The sequence below is a fragment of the Oxyura jamaicensis genome (genome assembly GCF_011077185.1).
Source record: "Oxyura jamaicensis isolate SHBP4307 breed ruddy duck chromosome 1 unlocalized genomic scaffold, BPBGC_Ojam_1.0 oxy1_random_OJ106470, whole genome shotgun sequence".
Taxonomy (NCBI): Eukaryota; Metazoa; Chordata; class Aves; order Anseriformes; family Anatidae; genus Oxyura; species Oxyura jamaicensis.
Window position 1 is genome coordinate 16,218 of NW_023303226.1, and position 24,123 is coordinate 40,340.

Sequence of the window (24,123 nt, forward strand, 5' to 3'; positions counted from 1 at the left end):
TTCAAAAGCAACACCACCTTCTAGGACTACGCAGATAAGAGGCCAGGTTTGGAAAAGCTGTCATGAAATGGAGACAAATTTTGACCCAACCAGTCAATCCAGGAATATGCTGTTTTCCCTTTGAGCTGCTGAGGAAACCCACACTAAGTATTTAGGACATCTGTTTGCTCAAAACTGAGAACAGAAGCACCTGGGTCACAGAGGTTAAAGACAGCAGGGTATAGCTCTTCAACAGCCACTGTCATGGTTTTTCATTTTATTATCATTTTCTTAAAACATGAAATATCCCAGCTGACAGTGGTCATGAGAAGAGCCCAAAGTATACATTAAGAAGCATGAAAAAGCATACAGGTAACATGAGGACAGAAATCTTGCGATCTTTGGCAGGAAGACCCATGGGGACAGAAAGGGGAGGTGGGAAAGAAACATGATGCAATCAGAGGATGAAGACAGAACAAAGATCATCAGGGCTGAAATGGTACAACCATCTCTGCACATGCATGTCTGTCTCCAGAAGCTCATCAGCTCAAAGAGATTTTGATTTGGAATGTAGTCATCTTCCACAAACACTAGCTATCAGAGACAGAAAAATATTCTGCCACTACGAAGCAAGAAGAAAATCCCATTACGTACACTCAGGTTCAAGAGCATCACCCACTACCACCTGGGTGCAACCAAGTTCAACTCCTAACATAAATTTTACTGTTTGTCCAATACACGGAACTTTGTAGTAGACTTACATTGTTGGTTTCTTTTGTCCCCAGCATTTTTCAGAGGCAAACATACAGGACAGTCATGTCTCGTACAGTTCTTCCAGTGCGAGATGATTTGTCGGGAAGACGCGCAGTGTGCCACTGAGGAAGGGAAGGGAAAGGAAAACCTTTATAAACTACTGCCAGCATCTACACAAGGTCAATACAATCTGGGTAGGGAGCAACTACTTCTCTTGGGCCATACACCTATATCACAGTTTAGTAAAGGATTACTTTACATAGTTCAGTACTAACTAGCCCTGATAAGGTAGCTAGACTCCTTCAAATACTATTGGCTCAATTAAAGCTTGCTTGGAAGCTCCACGTTATGCATCCAAGCCTAGCTCAGAGGATAACACCATGCACATCAGGGACTGGACAGATGGAATCAAGCAATTATGATGCCAGCCACTGGTACAACCCAGACGAGGGAGGGTAGAAGATTGCACACATTTTCTTTTGCTACTAGGATAGACTGAAGAGTTCATCAGTGCCAGAAGCTGCTTGACTCCTGGGTAGCTATTGCTTGAGATTTCTCCCTTCCATTTAGGGGAAACAGTCAGACCCCTGCTTGCAGATTCCCCCTTTGTCAGCCCTTAACAGAAGGCAGCATCCAAAAGGTCTAGCAGTGAGGTACAAAGTTGAGCAAAATATCTCAACTCATGTGTTATCTTGTCTTAACTTGCCTAAACTTTTAAGACTCAGAAGTTTATAAATATGCACTCCTCAGGGGACGGACAACTTAAAAAAAATCAATTTCCCAAGCTGCCCACTCATTCTCTCTCTTTCTAGAAACCTTTTTGGTCTTGCAAAGGTTGACATCTATATAATCACTCCTTCACTTACCCTGGCAGGATTTGCCAGCCTGACAATGTGTCATGTGGTTCAGGACATTCTTCATGGTTCGGCAGTGAGGGAGGTTGCACTGTCGCACCTCACCGTTGGCCTGCTCTCGCCGCTGACACTTGTGAGCATGTAAGAGGAGAACTAATTGCTGCTGGATGAGCTTGCGTTTTTCTGGATCTGCTGTCGGGGCTCCAGACCCCATTCCTTGTGAAGCTGCTGGCCCCATCCCAGCTTGCTGAACTTGGGGAGCCTGTTGCTGGCCCTGGAAGAGGCAGGAAAGAAATACCCAGAAATAAATCTATTTAAGAATCATCTATTTAACACGTGAACGACAAAAATAAATCTATGAAGAATCACTACATTGTGTAACCAAGGGAATATCCGATCTATGTGCAGCTCTGGATGACCCATTTTAAACAACCACTCAACAACAGTGCGGGCAGCACTTCTCTTGCCAACCACAACGTCTTCCCCACACCACACCCTCCTATTTCTAGCTCTCGCCTTATCAAGGACCAGCAGAATTTAACTTTGCACATGCTCAGAAGTTAACTTGTGGTGCTAGTCCAACCAGAAAGATAGTGACAGCACTTAGACCTCGGATGATCATCTCATTTTGGAGACTAGAGAACTGTATCCCCAATTTTTGTATTTTTGTATTAGTGGAAGAAAGCACGTTTTAAAATTGATAGTTTTCCCCTCCTGTGGGACTCATAGAAAAGGATAACGAAGGGCAAGTTTGGGGACCTTTTGCCATTAGGAAACTTGCACAAACACCTTCAGAAAAAGCATCTGCTAGTCCCTGCAGGAGAAGCAGCACAACTTCAGCATAATGCAGGCCAGAGAAGTAATGTCAAGTATGGCAATGCCCAGTACTTCTGGGTGTGTCTTCAGACTTCGTGCTTCTTCCAGGTGAAATGTGAGAAGCACTCACGAAGAAGAGGGGCTCAGGGACTCTGTGTTGCTTGCCTCACTTCAGTTCAACAGCCTTCTGTTTCTAACGGAGTCTTCACTTATAGAGGGTTTTAGGGAATGTTTCTGAAGATTATTATTTTTTTAAAGAGCTCGACTTCCTGTATAATGGTTTTAAATTAAAAAGGGGTAATTTAACTTCAACTTTAGGAAGAAGTTATGTACTCTGATGGTGGTGAGGCACTGGCACAGGTTGCCCAGAGAAGCTGTGGATGCCTCATCCCTGGAGGTGTTCAAGGCCAGGCTGGATGGGGCTTTGGGCAACCTGGTCTGGTGGGAGGTGTCCCTGCCCATGGCAGGGGGTGGAACCAGCTGGTGTTTAAGGTCGCTTCCAACCCAAACCATTCTGTGATTTGATGATTCCTAAACCCCAGTTCTTCCATGCCTCTTCAATACCTACATGAACCTTTCATTCTACAAGGAGACTTTACCAGTTACTCAGTCCCCTTCAGTATAACTCTAACTGCATTTTTGGCAATTTTAGTCTTTTTGCCCAAATGACAACTGAGATAGCAGCAACTTTTCATTCCTAGGCCCAGCAGGGTAGTAACTCCAAGAATTAAATGCTCTGCGCAGAACACAAGTTTGACAGCTGGGATACTGATCAGCAAGTTCTGGCTGCTTCTTTATTGATTCATACAACCAATGGGTTGTATTAGGATTCTAGTGTTTCATACTCAACTTTAAAAAAAAATAAATTGAATTAGAGAGCTCAACCTCATGAGTTCTAAGGCACAAAAGTTACCTCAAAGTGTTTTTTTTAGCAAGTTACTAAGATCAAGAGACTGAACCCCAAGAAAGTGGAAAAACAATGTAAAATTTGAAGCATTTTTGTGCATTTGATGCACAAAGAACAGTAGTGCAATGCTGCATGTCTTCCCCCAGTCAATTTAAATTTTCGGAATAATGAGGCAAACAGGCTCAGCTGTTGCTCTCCTAGAACATTAGGCACTAGTGCTAAACTCAAGCTGGGGAGTCTCATATTAGTGCTTGTCATTTATAAGCTCGGGCCATCCGCTCTGCCCACCACTCACCTCCTCCTTCTTCGTGCCCTACTGCTCTAACAGTGCTGGAGGGACAGGGGGAGTGAAAGGGCTACCACAGCAGCATCAGGAGCATTGCACGTGTTCACATAAGAGCGTAAGAACACACACAACCGGGGCTTCTAGGCACTATTACAGGATACTTTTAAGAGCAGCTTCTCTCTCCCAAAAGCATCAGTGAGTACAAGCAAGAAAACAACCCTCAAGGTGAATTCACACTGAGAAGAGACCCAGTGAGCCAACCACAAGAGCAGGGATGGAATGGGAGAGCAAAGGTGTCTTAACATGTAGCAAAGGTCGCTTTGGATAAGGAGCTCCTTTTCATTTTCTCTGCTAACAGGGTTTGAAGGGTGAAGAGCAGAGGTGCAGCTTATCAACAGAGGGAGCAACAGCCCAGCCTTCTTCTCCACACCAGTCCTTTCAGAAGTTGAAGTGAATTGCATGTTGATGCAGAGCACGAATTCACACTGGGTATGCCAGCTGCAAGACCTTTAACAGGGCAGCATCTGAGTACTGCACACTGCTCCACTTTGGTCTGCTACAACATTTGCTGGAGACATTTTTTGTTCTACTTACCATGTTCGGCATTCCTGCCCCAGGAACTGGCTTCTTGTCCATTGGAAACTGTGGAAGGCTATTTTGCAGTCCGGCTTTATTCTGCATCTGAGGTCCAAGGCTACTGGCTCCGATCTGCTGCCCAGTATTCTGACTGTATGGCTGACCATAAGGACTGGGATTGCTCATCATTCCCATCTAGGGATTAAAATGGCAAGATGTTCAAGTAAGACAACCTAGCTCGCAATTCAAAAGGCAAATGAACACTTCAGAGAAGCAAGAACAATCAAAGCCATGAAACAACTGCAATGCAATACTGATCCACATGCTTCCCTTCTTGTGTATGTATCCACTTCCACCACACATTAATTCCTCAACCTCATGGATCCTGAGATAAACAGAGTAAGACCAATTTATCAACCTTGAGGTCAAGTCTGGTCAGAACTGGCCTGATTCTTTCTTTATAATAAAGATTTTATTCAACACATTTCTCATTCCAGCTTTCTCAATCACCAATCTGCACCGTGGACTACATAACTCAAGTCTGGAAGAATTCTTCTACTCCCTGCATCTGTGTAGAGTCCACATGGGGACAAATAACCCCTTCATGTGTATCAGCAGGGCTTATCCCAAATACCTCCTACCCAACTGTCAGCACTCCCACAGCTCCCCTCCAGAGGGCTGGAGTAATGCACGCCTGCATGTGCAGCACACCAGTTTCAGTTCAAGAGAACAGGCACAGGTAACAAACACCACGATCACCCAGTCACAGGAACCTGTTTGCAGTGAGCAGTACTCAAGGTCAAAGGAGACAGCAGGAAGGAATGCTGCTAACAAAATGAAGCTATAGAACCATTCATCTACAGGGGAAGTAGATACGTGTTTCATATGAGCTATAGGTTGCTTTCTGCACTGTGCATCCCGTCTTTGCATATTCAACAGTTTTAGCCTACCAGAATCTGTGGTTTGGTGTATTGGAGCACTCCAGAATCTGAAGAACAGTTAGAATCTATCAACCTTGCCAATAAAGTTGTTTCTTCCCTAACTGTCCATTCGATTCCCATCTATTTTTCATGGAAAATTTGCCTTTCTAAGACCAAAACAACTAGCAATAGAGGAGCAGGAATATTTGAGATTTTTGTTAAGATTACCATGCTCTCACCATTACTCAGTCAGGATCCTCAAGGAGCATAACTCACAAAAATAAAGCCCAAAAACACTTGAAAGAGCTGTATGTTTCAGTTCAGATTAGCATTTGACTCAATGTTCAGTCTATTTGACACATTTTGGTTCAGGTTTGGGCATTTTCCTGGATCCAAAAGAGTATATACAAGCTCCTAACACAGGTTTCTTTCCTATCGCTCCTGTATTTGCTCTCAAATGCTCTTCCAGTAGCGGAAGCACCCTGGTCCTGCTCCTCACCAAGCCTCTCCAATGTACACAGAAAAGTAATCCACAAGTCCAGAGATTACTTGTGATTAGCCTGAAGTTTTCCTTCCGCAGGTTGTAACTTCTGCCAATCCTTTACGACAGCCTTCAACTTGCATTTTAAATAAAGCAGGATCAAGTCTATGCTACAGGAAACAGGGCCAAAACCTCGCTGACAACTCTGCCACTTTAGGTATGTAAGTCAATTTCCTTGAGGACAACCCCCCCCCCTTGCCCCACAAGCGATAACCACGATTACACAGCAGTAATTCATTGGAGAGTAATGAAAAAGCCTCTACGTGTGGCAGACAAATTGTGCAACAAGGAGGAAGAACTAAAAACACTTCCTTTGTCTCGTTCAGCGCTGTCACTGTCATGTCTCCACCACGATGAATACACATGGAGATCAGGCAGGCAGCTGCTGCCAGAAATGGGGCAGGTAAGAAGACTTCTGGGGGGAGGCATGGAGGGCTGAAGATCAGTAAGGGCTCTCTTCTGTGCAAGTTGGATGGAGAAGAAAAATGTTGAGAGCCAAACGCACAGGTAATTTTGGAGACACTTTCCCCACTGTCACTGCTGCCTCAAATTGACCAACAGGTTCAAGAGTCAGTGGAGGACTGACAGTGTGAATTACTTCCTTTGGAAAACAAGTGGGGTTTTCCTGGAAAGACAGCCTGATCCCTTTGGTTCCAGAAAGGGTAAAATCAGGAACATCTCAAAGAATGGGCAATTTGTAAGCAAAGTTTTTAGTTAATTGAATTCATGTTCACAGTTAGCTGTTACCAGAGTACACACTGCCACCAGCCTTAATGAAAACTAGCCAGCCAACTCAGATTTGAAAGGTGAAGGCACATTTTCAAGCCTTGATGTCACTGGGGAGAAACAAAGAAATCAATATGCTCACCTTCAGCAAGTTGGGACTTATGCTGATACCCAAGGGCTCAGAACGAGCGTGGCCTGATGAGCCAGCTCTGTCTTGACAACAGGGGTTAAGACAAACCTGGACTTACAAGAGCACCTTTGCTATGTCACTGGCAAGCGAAGCTTTCTGATGAAACACAGGGACGAGGTTTGACCATGCCAGTCAACCTTTGTACCCGCAGTACGGCTGGACACAAGTTTTAGGTGAAGCATATGGCTTTTTCAAATGTGCTGCTCTGGCTGACAAAGCATGAAGATCTCTGGTGCTTTCTCAAGCGTGAGCTGAGCTACTGGTGTTGTTTGGGGGTGCAAAATCAGCCCCCTCCAGTAATGTCACCTCCATGGCAGAAACGCAGGCCCCACTCTCCCTAAGGCTGAGAACCATCATCCACCCCCCAAAGTGGACTTTCTGCCCCCTGCCCCATCCTCTGGGAGCTGGCAGCAGACCAGGTGCCCCCCTCAGCCCAGCTGACCCCAGTAATCCTGTCCCAGCCCACAGGAGAAGCAGATACCCGGCAAAGCACTGGCCAGGACAGAAAGCAGGCACAGCAAACTGACCCTGAAAACCACGTGCAAGCATCACCTCAGAAGGGTGCTTAAGTTCATCCATTGGAAATGACCAGAAAGACTGACATACAGCTCACCAGATTAGTGACAGGCTGGGAGTGAGGGGTAAATATGCCATCAAATGCAGAAGCACCAGCCAAGGAAGGGTGGTTTCAGTGCTGTTTAGGTACAAGGCTTCATCTGAAATACCATGCAAAACCCTACATGGCTGAATCACAGCTCAGAGGCGGCAAGCGCAACTTCTGCTCGCTCCTTCCTGGCCTGCCTCCTTCCACTGCTCTTTCCATTTTCTTCTTCATTCACCCCATCTGTTGTTTTCCTCCTCACCTCAGAGCCTCAAGTTCCATTCATCACATAAGCAAGGACTCGCACAGAAAGAAGAGCGGACAGAGGCACATCACAGTAAAGGAGAAGAGAAATAAAGGGAAACGAAGCAAAAGATGACGACGTGTGGCTAATAGGTAACAATCTCAAATGCTTATTCCTGCCACACAGAGCAAAAAACAACTCTGCTCGATTTTCTTGCCCCCAGTTGAAGCAAGGGCTGGTGGAAGACACGTACCTCTCATCATGTGAAGGGCACGGATGAGAGGAGTTGAAGAAACATTCAAGTTCCCAAGCAAGAGCTCTAGCAGGTAAGGCTGTTCACAACTCCCCCCCTTCCCAATCTGACCAGGGCAACTCCAGAGGTAGAGGAAACTCCCCACTGGTTTGTTCTAATGCCACAAAACAGATGTACTTTCAGCTTGGACGAGGGTCTAGTAACCAACAACTCTGCCTCTAGTTTTACTGTCGGGTACCACAAGCACAAACCCTACCAGAGGAGGAATACCTGTTAGAGCCGTGCATGCAGACATGACAAATTTTCTACTGTTGCTCTGTCAAAGAGGCAGTTGTTTTTAGAGCTTGGTATTTGGAAGACAGCTAGCTATCAGCAACTGAACTGAGCAGTGACAGATTTAAAGATTTGCAAAGGTAATTGTAAGGAAGAAATAGAATGAAGATATAAGACTGCTCCAAGTAATCCAACGTTTGCAGCATCAGCTGCGCCCCTCTGTTGAGGTAACTGTAGTACATGCACTAGGTTAAGACTACATGAATGCAATCTTTCCACGTACACGTGTCCACAGGTAGAAATTAACTTCCCTAAAGCAGGAAGTCAATTTTAACAGTTCTCTTCTGGAATTTAGTAACAACAAAACTGTGCCAGTGATACCTGCTGCATTCTTTGCAAGGACTGCTAAAGATTCTTTGCATTTGACTGCATTATGTTTAAGACATGTACTGCAAGACAAGCATTACTGCACTGTCATCCCTGCAAGAAACCCCCCTACCCACCCCAGAAACAAGTCCTCACTGCTCCCTTTCTCCCCCAGACACATTCCTCCCATACGCTGGGATAAAGTGAGAATTACCCATTTTTCAAACCTTGGTTCACCTCAGGACCACAACGTGCAGCTACACTTTCAATGGCTTAGTACTTGGTCATATGGTACACTTGGGGCACGGAATCTAAACACCGTGGATAGACCTACATGCTGAACCAAATGCTTCTTGCAAGCGGTATGTAGAAGGTCAGTGTTCTTGGTTGTTTTATAATGTGAAATGAAAACTACACTGAACACGCTAACACTAATTAGCAAGCTTTTTTTCATTTCCCTTACCTAAATTTACTATTTGAGGGTATCATCATTTTCAAGTTCTGCAATTTTGAACAAGACTTCAACATTTCCTGCTACTTTATTTAAAGGAAGGTATGGAGAATCTAAATAATTACGCTCATATTTGTAAAACATTACAACTCATTTTTCTTAACAGAATTGCTAAGCATTGGTAAAGCACAGTAGTATCTCCACTACAATAGCAGAGCTGTGTATATATTCACTGTAGACAATAAGCCAAGTGACAGAATTAACACTGGAGCTCTGAATGTTTCAAGTAATTTCACAAGAGTCCAACCTTTGCTATGTGATTATTTTAATTTGAATTGCCTTCATGTCCATTTCATCAAGTAACAGAGCATTTCTTAGATCAGCAAGATACTCCATCTACGTGACCTGAATGTCAGGTGAATTTATTCCCTTTAGGATCACAGAAATACACCCATCAACTCATATGCAAAATCCTCTCTCCCTCTAACAAGAGGCTGGACAATAAGCCTGGAACTCCAGGCAGAACCCGGCAGAACAGCTGAAGAGCCACCCAAAGGTTTTAACTACATGTATGTATTTCCAAATGAAGAATGGTTCAAGACAGGAAACATGAATTTGTTCTTAACTTACTGTGGAGCTTGAATTTGCTGTTTACACTTAAATTAGTCAAAGCTGTAAGGCTATCCAGTGAAATAAGAAGCCTGAAAAATGCTTAAACACTGAAAGAATCAAAGCATTACAAACAGTTTCCAAAACTCTATTTTAAGAGGACAGACATTCCTGTTACACTTCACATGCACACAAGCAAGCGCACAGAAAACAAAAAGCCATTCAAGAAAGCTAAACTTGTTACAATTCCTTCCCTCTCCAGAATTTCCTTTTAGGCTAAACCTCCACAGGTATTTTTAAGCTGACTCTGGTACCAAAGCAGGGCCCACACCCTGCTCAGAGCAGCAACACCCTCTCCTTTAACACGTCCCCTCCCTAATATCAGGGCTCTCTCTCCAGTCAGCCAGCATGGAGTGAATCAGGAAACTAATTCAAATTATTATTTTAAATGACCAGGTGAGTTTCAAGCCTGCACTAGTTCCCCGGTATAATGTCATGTAACTGGTACAGGGATGGTTTGCAGACAATTGCTTCTTCCCATCTCGGTGACTGCTTGTATCATACGTAACATACAGCATTAGACCCCAAGACAAGTGGCAGAATACCATGATTTGAATTTATACATACCTGGTGACCCCAAAGCAATCAGCTACACAGACGTTTGGGATCTCCAGGCTTAAAAAAATGTCATTCACAGCTAGAAAACCAGGGAACTCTGTGCCGAATGTGCAAAGCAAGCGTTCTGCTGCCGATCTTTCAGGAGGAAAGGAAGAAAATTTTTCAGCAACCCCACAGGACGACACAACAAGGCAGAAGCATTACCAGTTTGCTGTCCAAATCGAATACCCGCTCGGAACTCATCTCTACTATTAGGAGAACATAACATCCTCCTTCCCAATTAGTTAACATCCCAGCAAACATAAGCTATTCGCCTGTAAAAGCCATTGCTGACAACACATCTGTTTTACTGAAAGCCAATTCACAGAGGCAACCCTCGCTTCACCTAAAGAGGCTGACTTTGGCAAGCTACCACGATGCAGTTGAACAGAACCAAAGCGCCTGCTTTGCTATTTTTCCCCTCCTACCGAAGGACAGCTCTTGAATAACACACATTTCTGCAGCGATGAAGGAAGCGCACAAAAGTTATTACACAAACTCCCACATTAGCAGCAACACAGGGCTAAATTTACCAATTAAAAAAAAAAAGCTGCATTTTGCAAACAACTGCTCAGGGTCCTCTGTTTTCCTCTACTTTTTGAAGATTTGTAGGTGGGGGGAAAAACAAAAGCAGATGGGTGGAGGGAGAAAACGGTCAGACATGACTGTGTCAGATCCTGCTAACTCGGCTGCACGAAGCGAAACCCAGGCTGCCTGCCAGCAGCCAAACCAATGGAAGACGTTCTGGAATTTCAGCCTCCATTTCAGACCGTTCCTTCGTATCCGGCAGTTTGAACTGCTCCGCGCGGGCTGCGCCCACTACGCTTACGCGACCGGGCTCGAGGCTTTTTTCTCGATGGGTAAGGAACTCCAAGTTTTGGTTTTCATTTTTTAACCAGTCTGGGATTATGAGCTAAAAAGCAGAAGTTCTGTAGTTGGTGGGGAGGTTCCCAAAAAGCACAAAACGCTGCTTATGTTAGGTATACTGCACACTCCAGAGTTTGAGAAAGCCAGGAGGACAATTTAGTTTTGAACTGTAACAGAAGCCAAAAACTCAATTTGTGATATTTCTTTCTTTCTCCTAGGTAAGAGGAGGGTTTTTGTTTGTTTAATAATTTAAAACCTTACTTTAGCTTTGAGGATAAGGATAATAAGGATGACAATGTGGCATTTCACCAAGTTCTTATTTCATCAATTTTTGACCTCTTTCTAGAGACCGAAGTAATTTTTTTTCCAGAGCCAATAAGCAACAAATTATCTAATTCCAATACATAAATGTCTCCAAGCAGTTCCTTATTTCTTACCAATATGAACTGTGTACAGATTTTCCTACTGTAGCAAACTTTGCAACATCTTATTTATCAGGCAAGAATACTTGATATGAACAGGTTGCAACATCAACTCATCGCTAGCCAGACATATCGGGACCATGGTTAGCAGCACACTGAGCCCAAGCAACCAGCTAAGACCAAAAAAGTTTGTAATTAATGATGTTCACAAGACACTACACTAACATCATTTTACTTAACATATTCAAGCATAGCAAAATCATTGACACAGCGTTGATTTTCACTCGTTTCAAATACACGTACAGACTGTGTTAGTTATAATTACAAGCCCTCCAGGCAGATTGATTTTGGTCACTCCAAGATGAATCTATTCAGGTGTTAGAAAGCACCTTAGAAAAAACTTTCCACTCATTAACTAATAAACACAAAAAATCCACCTAAAGTGAACTGAAGTAAGTTAAATATTTTCCAGGCTTTTTTTTTTTTTTTTAAATCAAAACACCAAAAACTTGAGATGAAACACTCATTTGTTTCCCTACTCTAGGAAAGCTGCTTGTCTAATTTTTTTTCTCTTATCATGCACATCTCCTAACTTAACTTCTCTCATCTCTTCAGAGCAACCTACAACAACTTTATTCTAATCTCCTGAATTATAAAAGCACACCTATCTCCCCCACTAACAGAAAACCTTTTTCTGCTTTCGATTTACCCTCCGACAAACAAAACCTTCCTGAGTTTTAACCCTAGAACTGGGTGCCAATAGTCTTAAACAACCCTACACTTGTCTTTGGGCATTTATACAAGCATTCGTTCTCCAGTAACTCAAGTATTCCTCAATGCCAATGTACGTCTTAATACACACTACACACCAGTCCATTCAGACCCACGTTTGCCTCTTCTCATCTGCTCCAGCATAAACCAATATACAACACATCTCAGACAAAAAACGTTCTTACTGAGTGTCACACAGAGAAGTGCCAAACTTCTAGAAGATCCTGATATATTCCCATCACACTCACCACGTTAGATGGGAAAATACATTTTTGGACAAAGGCATAAAAGAAGAATAAGTACTACCAAGTTAAGTTTTCCATATTGTTGATAACCTATACTCTCACAGGACTTAAGAGAAAAGAGATGGTTAATCTAGAAATACTCTTGCTTGTTGAGCAAGACCCAATTTTTGCCTCCTATCACTTAAACTTTAGCATCATATAAATAATTAAGTCTTGGATCCTCTGGTAAAGGGACAAAAACCCTATTCCATAGTATCCCTACTGCAGAGGAACCTTGTTCTACAGGATCCTACTGCAGAGGGATCTTCCTTACAAAATAAAGGCCAAGAATGAAGATAAATCAAGCTCAGCTTGCCATGCTTACCTTGTTCATGGCTCCGGGCTGTGGCCCCCTCAGTGCAGTCTGCCCTCCCATCTGCGGAGAGCCTTGCTGCAGAGTCTCAGCCAACAAGTTGCCAGCACTTGCCATTCCTGGGTTTGGGTAGGGCATATTAGGTCGCCCTCTGCCTGCTCCAATTGAACCGTTCATGACTTGCCCCTGCATCATCCCCTGCCCGTTGCCTGCTGCCAACATCCCAGGATTCATGCCAGCATTCATCCCTGTGTTCATTCCCATGCCAGGCTGGTTAACTGGACTGTTTACTGTTGGCATCATTCCTGCTGCAGACTGGGCTGAAGGACCCTGGTTTGGTCCGCTCGTAGCCATCGCCATGCTGGGAGAAGTCAGCCCAGCCTGCGCCATGGGGCTTTTCACCATGCTGTTCAACATCCCCATCCCAGGGCTGTTCTGTTGCGTTTGACCAGCCATGCCCTGGCCAGGGCCACCAACCCCCATGTTGAGGTTTGGGGAGCTACCAGCCCGTAAGAGTTCGGACAGCTGCTTGTGTTTAGAGGCAGCATCTTGTGCCAGGCCAAGGCTGGTCTGCAGCTGATTAATGTCACCGCCATTGCTGAGTCCCAGTTCGGTGGAGCTGATCAGTTCATCTGGCAAGTCATGTTCCAGATCAAAGAGTGATCCAAAATCTGAAAAACAAAAGAAATGTTGTATGAGGTCAGTGCCATCAGCAATATCTTGAAGAATCTTGTTCAGTTACCATTCATTTCATTTAACTATCAAAATTTTACTTTTCCAGCAGAATTCCTCTATCAGCCAATACTGAAAACTATCCCAATTTATCATCATAAATGTAACTTCTAAACCTTACAAAGTCTGAATTGGAGAAAACCATTCTTTTCTACAACATTATACACGTTGAAAGATCACTAGGTATGTCGGAACATAATCTCCCAACTTGTGAAATTTGAAGGTGAAGGAGGGAAAAAACTGTACTAAAATCTCAGAATTCACCAATGGAATTAGACGACTTAAGAAGAGTTAAAAGATCAATGATAGAGGTACTGTCTTGTGATTTTTGACTCTCACTGAAGTGTCACTTCCGGAAGAGACAACTAATATAGTAAGTACGGTTTTCAAAATGGCTTATTATTTACAGAAATAAATATGAGCAGCTTTCTTCTTGTTTGGTGGTGGTTTGTTTTAGTTTTCCACATCCAGTCATTCCCAGCACAGAACTGCAAAATTAAATTGAACTTGATGGAACAGACAGTATTTTCCCCTCAACAAGCATAGTCAGAAAACAATTTAAGTAACCCTCCTGGCCATGGAGTTGTGAAAAAACATTATGATGGGGGGAAAAAAATTCAAGAGAATTTTTTCTCTTGAACAAGAACCCATTCAAAGTAATCTCCAAGGTAACTAAATGGCAAAAGATCATTATTACACAGTGCCATCAATTTGATCAAGCAAACGAGAAGTTTTATGTCTGCGGAAGTAGCATGCACCTTGATCTGCATATTACATATTTCTATACTAGCTAAAACAAAAATAATGTAGAAAGTTTGTGGCTAAAAGCCAGGCTATTGTGTGACACAGCCACACATAACCACTAGGCTATAAAGCTCAGTATTTAGAATTTGAGAATATCAGTATTTAGAATTTGAGAATACGCAGTCAATGATTTCTTTTATATTAGCTTTTAGAATAGTGCAGCATCACATCTGCCAGAAAGGTCATTTCATGGATGCTCTGCAGGATCTATTACAATGCATTTTCAAAACCTTCAGATCTAGACGATGACTTAAAATACTACTCATTTCAGCAATTGCAAAAAAGGAAGTATCAATTACAGCGAATTTCACAGAGGTTGGCAAGATGACTTGTTCCAAATATTGATGGAAGAGACTACAGTTAAACCACACGTAAGTCAGAAGAGCTGATCGGCATCAGAAATCTGTACAAAATGTTTTACACAATACCATGAGTTGCCAAATAGCTGACCTCCAGTACTAATAGAAGAGCTTTGTTGTTTTTTACAAAACACAATTTCTTAACTGTCATAAGATCAGGACTTTTAAGAATTCTAAGCATATGATACAAGGCTGACAAGAATGCAGGTATACCAAGAGATTTCATATCATCATTTATATGCTATTCACTAACGTAAAGCACCAGAAGAAGAAGGAGTTGCCAAATGTTTTAGACTATTAATAAAGAATGGGCTAGCTGATTTTAAAGCCTTGTGCTAAAAGTTATGTTTTGCACTACATACTAAGGATTCATCTTTTAATTACATCTCTAGTACTTTTCAACATGAGATATTTGTTGAAGATTCAGAAGAATAAAGTTTTGTCCAAGTTCTCCTACATTTGAAATAATGAATTTAGAGTTTTGGGCTGGTACGCTTACCTCAAAACAAACACCTCCCAAAACTCAAAGTGTTTCGTCAGATTAAGAATTAAATATTGATGCACATGGAAAAAGCCACAGTAGGAGAGACCCTCAAGATCAAGATAATGAAGAAAGCCATCAAAAAATACCACATGACAGTTTAGAATGGCTTCAACAGGCAAACTAAGATGCCTTTGATGAGCATTTTGAGGTGCCTGTGAGGATGCCTTTAAACAGCAAGCATTGAAGCACTGTAATTCAGAAAACACTCTGGCAAAATAACCTGACAAAGATCTCACAACTCAGGGAGTGAAAAATAAGACCAGCAATTCTCAGGTTAGTCTGCTGTCTAGAACGATTTCTCCTAGATGAACTGAAAACTTAAGCATCCAACATATACCCCAGACCTACAGCAAAACCATGCTGGAAGAGCACAGCAACCTCCCATCTCTGAACTGGGAAGCACTTGTTCCAGCAAAGCTGCTCAAACAGCTCAAAAGGCAGTTTTGTGACTGGCTGCAGGTGGACAGAACTCCTTCTCAAAACAGATGCAGCTTCCAGGACACAGTCAGTCCCATAACAAAATTCTCCACTTTGCCTCCACGGAGACCAGACCTTTGCACATAAAGACATTCACAAAACAACCTGGAAGATGGTCACTGATCAGCTGAATATGAGCTACTTGTTTTTTCAAACTACCACAGATCATTTACTGAGGTATATGTAAATGATTTCAGATATAACACTACAAAAGGACAGTGCAATTCTTGTTTTGAAAGACTGAAAGATTTGCTCATCTTTCTTCCCAAGAAAATATTAATCTGCTTCTATGAAGACCTCATTCTTTCAGCATTCCTTCTCATCAAAGAAGGAGACACTTCCAGCTGCAAAGCTCACTCGCTCACATCCACCTCGAGTATCCTGGTACAAGCAAGCAGAGCTCCCTGGCAAGTTTGTTCTGGGCAAACCCATGAGCAGGGAGCAGAAAGTCATAAAACCTTAAAGTGTTCTGGATTCTCCTTTTTATTAATTTCTTATAACAAAAATCAACAGCTACATACCAAACCAACACAAACTAAATGAAGACGGTCCCATTAGGATTAGTCCTTTACATCCAAAAGCTTAAATGAGAAAACACATTCTGTTCTTTCCACGTGAAACTAACATGCTAAAATTGTCAATCCAGTAGAAGGCACCAGAAGAGATTCCTAGCACCTACAAGGCAAAATCAAAAGCAGTAAATACCAGTGAGGCACCACTGTGGTGCAAGTTTGCCTTCTCCTGACATTTTTTTTTTTTAATCTTTTCTAAAACACAAACTTCCAAGTCTTCTCCAGCCAGCAGATTAAAAAACAACAAAACCAGAGAAAGGTTCAGTTTTCTGGTCAACTACAAAATCCCACTCCTAGTCAGCTGCCAGGAGGCAGAAGATTTCAGGTACGAGACTGAAACACAAACAGTCTCAGAAGACCATACGGAACAATAGGACTTTGTGCGCATACAGCAAGAGCTCCAATCTGTTTCACAGCCCTTCACGTACTCTGCACACCCTAAAGCCCACTGTAGAGAGACCTACCATGGCCAATCCAAACATCGACAAAGCTAGGCCAGACAGCTCAGAGTATGTGAAAATAATGGTAAATGCATTCACACGAGAGCCAACAGAACAGCTTAAGACAGAGGAGATAAATAGCCAGAGAACTGAGCGACTTTCCAGTACACTAAACACACTTGCCATCTTTTTCATTAAGGATGCACAGAAAGATTTCTAAGAAAGCAAAGCTTGTGGGAAATGGAAGAAGACAGATAGCACTGCAAAGGTTCGTCTACCCGATTCACAGTCCCTAGAGGTCTGCGGTTATACCCCACGATCAACGGCTGGGATAGAACAGAACGCCACTGACTGACCCAAGAGCTCATCAGAAACATCCAGTAACAAGTGTTGAAACGAGATCTTGATCTCAATATAGACACAGAGATTCCAGATTATACTATTAATGGTATTCTAGTGTATTTCTTTCCGTAGGTGACAAGAAGTGCTCGGACTGCTCCTGCCCAGCAAGATCACAAGGAAAGAGACGTAAGGTACCTCCGTAGGACAACATCTAGGTAATAGGATGCAAAGGCATGCAATGCTTCTCCTTAGGAACTATACCACCCGTGAACCTTTAACACAAGGGTATCAAGTCTATTCTGAAGCCCAGAACCTGGCCCAGCTTGCCACAACTGCATCAAATCTGTCATGAGAAGAAGGTGGGTCAGAAGAGACAGCAGATGGAGCAGGTCTGTCTTTCAATGGCAGTCCAGTCAGACTGGATCAGGTAACTGGAACTTCACCCTGAACTGCAAGGAAGCCACCTCAAAAATTGGTGCGTTAGCTTTCCTTGTCTACCGTGACTTCTTTTCTCAGTTTTGGACCCTACAAACCTCTGCCTTCTAAGTAACATGCCTTTGACGGTGCCTGATCTGCAAGACCACTGGCCCGTGTTAGAAACACCAGAAAGGCCTTGCAAACAGTACAGATTCAGAGAGGGCAATCAAAACCCTTAAGTGATTTAAAAAAAAAAAAAAATCAGTGCCCTATCAAGCAATCAGATTTCAGATGAGTCACAAAAACGTGTATTTCAAGCTAGTTTTACTGCAAGAGCTCCTGGTGGCCCCAGTGATAACCGTTGACAAAGCACACAAGGCAAGGTAGAGATTTCCGACAAAAATGCTTACAATGCATGGAGAATATTATCCAATACTGACTAACTAGCAAAGAAATTCACACGTGGGTTTCAAATTGCACACACTAGTTTCTCTTGCATGCTTTCTAGCCTCATAGTTTTCTCATTTCTGGCTTAAGACAGACTTCTATTCCCCCTCTCGGAACAAAACAGGCGTTTCTGTCAAAATGAAGATTACCTGGTTCTAACAAACAGAAAGCTAACATTACTCATTGCAGCCTAAAAACTTGCTTACGTGCTACAATACAGCCCAGAACACTTTACTCGCGTGTGCGCTGTGTGATGAGCCATGAAACTGAAGCACTGGAGGAGTTGGTGCATCTGAAGCAGCAGCATCATGTGTGAACAGCAGTGCCTGGAGAACCCTTCATGCCAGTCGTGTAAGAAAGATGAGAGCTTACTCCTGTGCTTACCTCAGTGCTGAGCCTATCGGTAGGTGTGAGACTTGCAGTTCCAGTCCCTGCACCTATGACATTATATTCTGAACACAGACATACCAAGCCAGAAAGCTGCTCAACAGCCACCTTTCTGCACATCTGTTTCTGGGCTCCAAAACTTATCAGTGGATGAAATTGTACCACAGTCGTTAAGTGCACAATGAAAGAAGGGGATGAGGCTTAATATGGGACGCTGAATACAACGTAGGCATGTGACAGGGTTGACAGGAGCTGCAGGTGATGCTGGACTACACAGAAAGCATGATACCTTCGCTGTGCTTTCAGACAGAGCACAACGAGCTGCTCAGCTCAGCATCTTCCCCACACGGTGACATCTAAGCTATCCAGGATCGAACAGGACATAGGTGTTAACAGAGAAAATGCCCAGAGGATACAACCAATACCCCAGAGTAACCAGCTACTCAGGTCTGCAGTCAAGCACCAGCATTACCCTATAATACCCTTAAAAAAAAAAAAAAAAAAGAGGGAGAACAGGACAAGGAGCCACATCCTCACAAGACAACTCTCAGGCATCCATGAAAACACAGGAGCAAAGGTGAAGCACAGATAGCTACATAACCAAGTGCTACTAAAAAGAAAATCATCAATTCCCACGGCATCTGCAATGGCAGAAAATTAAGCTAGTCATGTTCAGGCAATTGTAGTGGGGAAAAAAACATGCTAAGAAAGAGGCAAAATCTCTCAAGATTCCTACCAAGTGGGCGTGAGAGAGTTTTGCTGTATTTTGGAGAACAGATTTACTTAACGATTAAAGCCTTTTAAAGAAAAGGCTTTTCACATGGATGCTCTGTGAAGCCACAATTACCCAATGGTAACAAGAACTCTGCCAAGCCATTTTCCCTACCTGAAACTGTACAGTTAGTTTTAATTAATCTATTAGCTCGATGCAAGACAGAAGAGGAAATATTCAGGCATCAGCCATAGAACTTTAAGGTCTAGATTCACTGCTCCCACGATCCTAGGACATCAGCCCCTGCATAACCCTGATCACCACACGCTGCCCAAGTGGAAGCGTGATGCAGGCCTTCTCAGTTGCTCTTGCATAAGCAGGAGTGAATTCTTATTCTGCATTACAGTGCTCCAGTAACAAGGTCTTCGGCATCAGACTATTTTTAATTCCGTTCTCTGCAAGAAAGTGGGGAAGCACTGCCTCCTCCTTCCTTCCTGCTAATCCAGAGAAGACCTGAATTTGCTCACCACATCAAGAAACGTGATAACTTGAAGACAGACCACAAGCAATGCTAGTAGAAAATACAGCTGAAAACAGAGGCACGCTACTCATTCTGAGAGGGAGCTCAGAACCCCTGGAAGACAGCAGATGCAAAGGCACAAAACACATCTGCAAGTCATGCCAGCACACAACTTCAGGCATAAATCTTTAAAAACAGTCTGTTGATCTAATTCCTCATCTCAAATGCACATGATTTCATTATTAGTTCTAACAACTGAGTATAAACACAAGAATTTTGCAAGCACAAAAAAAAAAAATCACTCTAAAGAAGCAACCACTTATTGCTCAACTTCTAACAAAGGCTATTGGAGGACCGCACTCTTCCTTCATTTTTTGAAGCTATCCTAATCTCTACTCAAACACTGCGTCAAACACATCAACTCCTTCTTAAAAGTCCCAGTTTTGCCCAGAAAAATAATCTGCAAGTTTAACTCATACCAAGCTCATATTAACAGAGAGACTGTTTTTTGTGGACTCTGGATAAAGTGGGTTTTGCCACTTCAGAAGCAAACTGCATTAATAACAAGCTGTTCTCTCTCAAAGTTCTTTAAGAAGTACTACTGAGAGATACAGATGACTGCAGTTCACCACTGAAAAAAACTGAAAAGATTCATGATTCCAAAAATATGGATTTTGTTGATTTTGTTCTAGGAAAATGGAAGGAGTACAATCATATGGAAAAGACATTACTTAAGGTGGAAGTTCAGAGACCCCGTTCTTCATGCACCAGCCTATTCACACTTTGATGTAACACAAAGAAAAAGGTACCAGTCTTGCTGCCACTGATGACCCAAACAAGATGAAGTTTTGACGTTGTAATTCCAAGATGCTGAAGTCACACAGTTAATCATTTACTTGTGAACATGTTATTTGCATAAGTTTCCTTGTGCTGCCCTTAACTTTATAAAGTCTCTCAATTGGTGTTCTTATTCCCAAGAGTATCCTGTCTTGGGATGTTGCTGAAATTCCCCCAAGACCACGTTAAGTTACCTACTGTTGGTCTGTGAGATTGCTAAGTAGTAAGAATGGATTTCAGTAGGGAGCCTGATAAATGATGGACCACAGAAGTCCAGAAAGCTAAAAGTGCCTTATTGATCTGCAGATTTTGGAAGTTGCTGGTTTGCTACACTAGCAGGCAAAAACATGGGTGCACACAGATAGGAAGGGAACACATCCGTGTCCCCAGACAGACCAAATCAATTTCAGAAGTGATTACAAATCGGTTTCAAGAAAAGAATGAAGCTCACTTCACTGTCAAGTTAATACCAACTTCAAAATAACGCATACTGTGTATACGATCACCAAAAAGCAAAGTGAGTTCTCTGAATACTACTGACTTGAGTTCATTCCACATCACTCCTGAGTAAAACCAGAAAAGCAACATTAAATTATCTATATAAAAGTCAGTACATCAGACTTCATCTTGAACCGGTAGCCCAACAGAGTTCCTAAATTGACATCCAGGAATACATAAAAGGCAGTTTAGCTTCAGCAAGTCATACACCAGCATCTTGCCAGAATTTTACTTACGTGAACTCTAACATTAGATTCTTTATGTTCATTAACACAGTAAGAGTATGTTTTAAGAGAGATTATCTCATCACTTGTTTCTGGGAGTTCCACAAAGCAAGAACCAGTAAGTTATTTCTCTTAGGAATGCCTCTGTAGAAGAGTCACCATTGCCTTTCCTGGCCCTCACGCCTCCACAAGCAGACAGATATGGTTCCAAATTCGACTTGCTTCTTATGGAGATGCAGGAGTAGGCGCAGTACAGAGCAGTTCCACACCATCAATTGGAAGAGAGCAACAGGTATCTCCACCTCATCTTACAAACACCAATCACAGAAAATAACCTACAGTTTCTGAAGATTCTGAACCCAACTTTCACTTTTTCTGTGAAAATCCAGGTCTAGAACACTATTTCATACCCATGCTTTCCTGTAAGCACAGCTGGCAGACAGCTAAGCCAGGAGTTACTTTGGACTGGAGCACAGAATTTAACGTTTCTTGTCCTAATTTTCTTCAAAAAAGTTCTGTAAGATAACTGTGCTTGAAGATGAAAAATAACATGTCAAGTTTTTGCAGAACTTTAAACACGTTCCTGTGCCAATCCATTTTAAGGAAACTCATTGATATTTAGGAAGAGAACAAAACCAGTTTGTCAGATCCATCACTTACCAGCCAGGAAGAGGATTTCTATGAATTGCCCGAGATGGAGCTGTACTTGAAGCCCTACAAATTCAATGTAACTACAGATGTTTTGTCAGTGCCTACAACCACATGCAGGGACAGATGTATCTTACTTCAGCCTGCTGCTACAGTTTAAGTATAGAAAGAAAATCCAAATCCTTGGAGGCAGGTGTGCTTTGTTGATCTGTCAGTGAAGACTGCACAGCAAAAGCACTGTTTGTCAAATCTAAGGGACTCCTGGCCAAACCCTCTCGGGGGGGCACTAGTTAGGGTGATGAGAAAGGTTAAAGTAATATCATTACAGTGTTAGAATAAGCATAGGAAGCTGCTTTAGCAGGAACAGCCTAAGTGACACACTGAGATGAAAAAATAAAAGAAACAGCTTATGGAGAAAATGGGAAAAATACCCCGTAAATCACACCAAATTAAAATCTAGTAATAAAGTCACCTTGTCCAAGTTATAAAGGTATAAGAAAGTTTCTACAGGAAGAGTTCAGTGTTAATCACCAGGTTCTCATGAAATGCACACTCTCAGAAAACATGTCAAGCCCTAGACTCCACTAATTGCTTTTTTTGCAAGTACAGAACTGACCTATGCTAAATCCTAATGCTGCTCTGGAAATGCTGGGAAGAGATGCAAAAAAAAAAAAAAAATCAGCATTTTTTTGTTTTGTGCTGTTTGTGTTTTTTGTTTGTTGAATCTAGGATTTATATTCCCAAATCTAGGATTTTTATTCCCAAATTCGGCAACAAAGCCTTTCCCTGCAATATCAAACTTGTGAATTTGTGTTTTTAAATTGCAACTCTAAACTCATTTTCTAGTCTCAAAGGTTTTTATTTGTAAGTAGGTGCTCAAAATTCAGTTTGGCATCACAGTACCGATGGTCCCCGAGTTGCAGTGGTATTTCTTTAGAAGCAGACGTACCTTTCTAACCCTGTGCAAAGGAAGTACATACCTATGTCCAACACGCACAACCCGCTTCAAGTGGTCAGAGAAACAGAGGCGTAGCAATTTGGAGGTCTAGAAGGTTCAAAAGCCTGTAAGACTTTCTTTTAAAAGTTACTCAGCACCATGAGAATCATCAGTTCGCAAGGTATTTGAAACATCTTATTTCAATTAAGACCCTTCTTGGACAACCTAGGGAACTCCAAGGCAGAGATACCCATTTGCCATGCCTGGCAAATGCAGCAACCACGATTGGCTTAGAAATTCATCTGCTGCAACACCTGATTTACAGTATGCCATCCTACAAACCCTACTTCAATGCATCTTATGTGATAACACGTGGAAATAAGTTTAAAAGCGGCTCTCAACACAAAGGGATAGAAATATTTAACTGATGGCTGCAAAATGAATGTGGCTAACTACTTGGTCTTAAACATTAGTCAGAAAACAGACTTGTAAGTATTTGAAAGATGTATATACAAACTCTTAAGAAAAAAATCCATAGCAGACTGAAAACAGAATTCAAAACCTTATAAGTGCCTCTGGAAAAGGCAGTGAGACAAGATTAAGATTTATTTCAAGCAAAGAAGCAGCCTGATAACACTTGGACCAAGTGACAGATGAGAATCAGTCAAAAATTGTACCACTCCAGATGAGTTTTTTTTTTTTTAAAAAAAAAAAAAAAAAAAAAAGATTTAAAAAATTTATTTAAATAAGTATAAATTTTAAAAGTTAAAAAGAAGTGCAAAAAAAAAAAAAAAAAAAAAAAACAGAAAAGAACATGCAAGTTTTATGTAAGATGAGTACTGGAACAGCGACTGGAGATGTGCTATTACTCAGAACAACACAACTTTTGGATACTGTAAACTGAAGGAACTTAAGGCACATATAACAAACACAAAGTTATCTCTGATATAACAAACGTATCAACTAGTTAATTGCAGAGAAGTGACTTCCAATGTCAGGGCAAGCCAGAAACACTAAGCACTTAAAATCCTATTTCAGGATCTAACAACCAAAAGATGTGATACTACACAGCCATGCTACGGTACAGAGCATATTCCAGCTTTATTCCTTGATCAAAGAGCCGCTCAGAATCCACAGCCAGAAAGTTCTCCTTGTCTGCAGGATACAGGTTATTTCTAAGAGTGGGGGGGATAAAGACGATTCGTAAAAGAAATCGTAAAAGGCAACTGAACTCACCCCTACCAGCACACGTGGGTCTACACGAACCACGTAGGAATCTGTATGCGGCAATTTCAGCCCACCTGCATCACTGCAGGAAAAACTGAGGGGCTCAGAAATAAAATGCCCAAAATAAAATCACTGGTTTAAAGTATCCTGCTAAAAACGTATCTTTATGAAAGACTTCCGCTCACTTACTCAAGGAGATAATTTTCCAGGATGCACTGAAATTATTCTGTTATAGTGACAGAAAAACTAGCGTACACAATGAGTTTGCTAATACAGCCTTCAAAAGAAAGGCTTCTGAGGCTGGATGCAACATACCAGAACAGCGTTTCCATTTCTATCA

The 24,123-nt window shown here is 42.1% G+C and overlaps 1 protein-coding gene across 2 annotated transcripts in view; it reads right to left on the reverse strand.

The window, feature by feature from the left end:
- The window catches only part of LOC118156896 (histone acetyltransferase p300-like), a 42,386-nt gene that overhangs the window by 14,107 nt on the left and 4,156 nt on the right, over positions 1-24,123 (reverse strand). For both annotated transcript variants that reach the window (XM_035311111.1, XM_035311112.1), the window contains exons 2-5: positions 12,672-13,330; positions 4,190-4,366; positions 1,599-1,860; positions 741-854 (exon numbers count right to left, since the gene is read on the reverse strand). In XM_035311111.1, the coding sequence (XP_035167002.1) occupies positions 741-854; positions 1,599-1,860; positions 4,190-4,366; positions 12,672-13,330 (1,212 nt within the window). The remainder of the gene's footprint in view (positions 1-740; positions 855-1,598; positions 1,861-4,189; positions 4,367-12,671; positions 13,331-24,123) is intronic.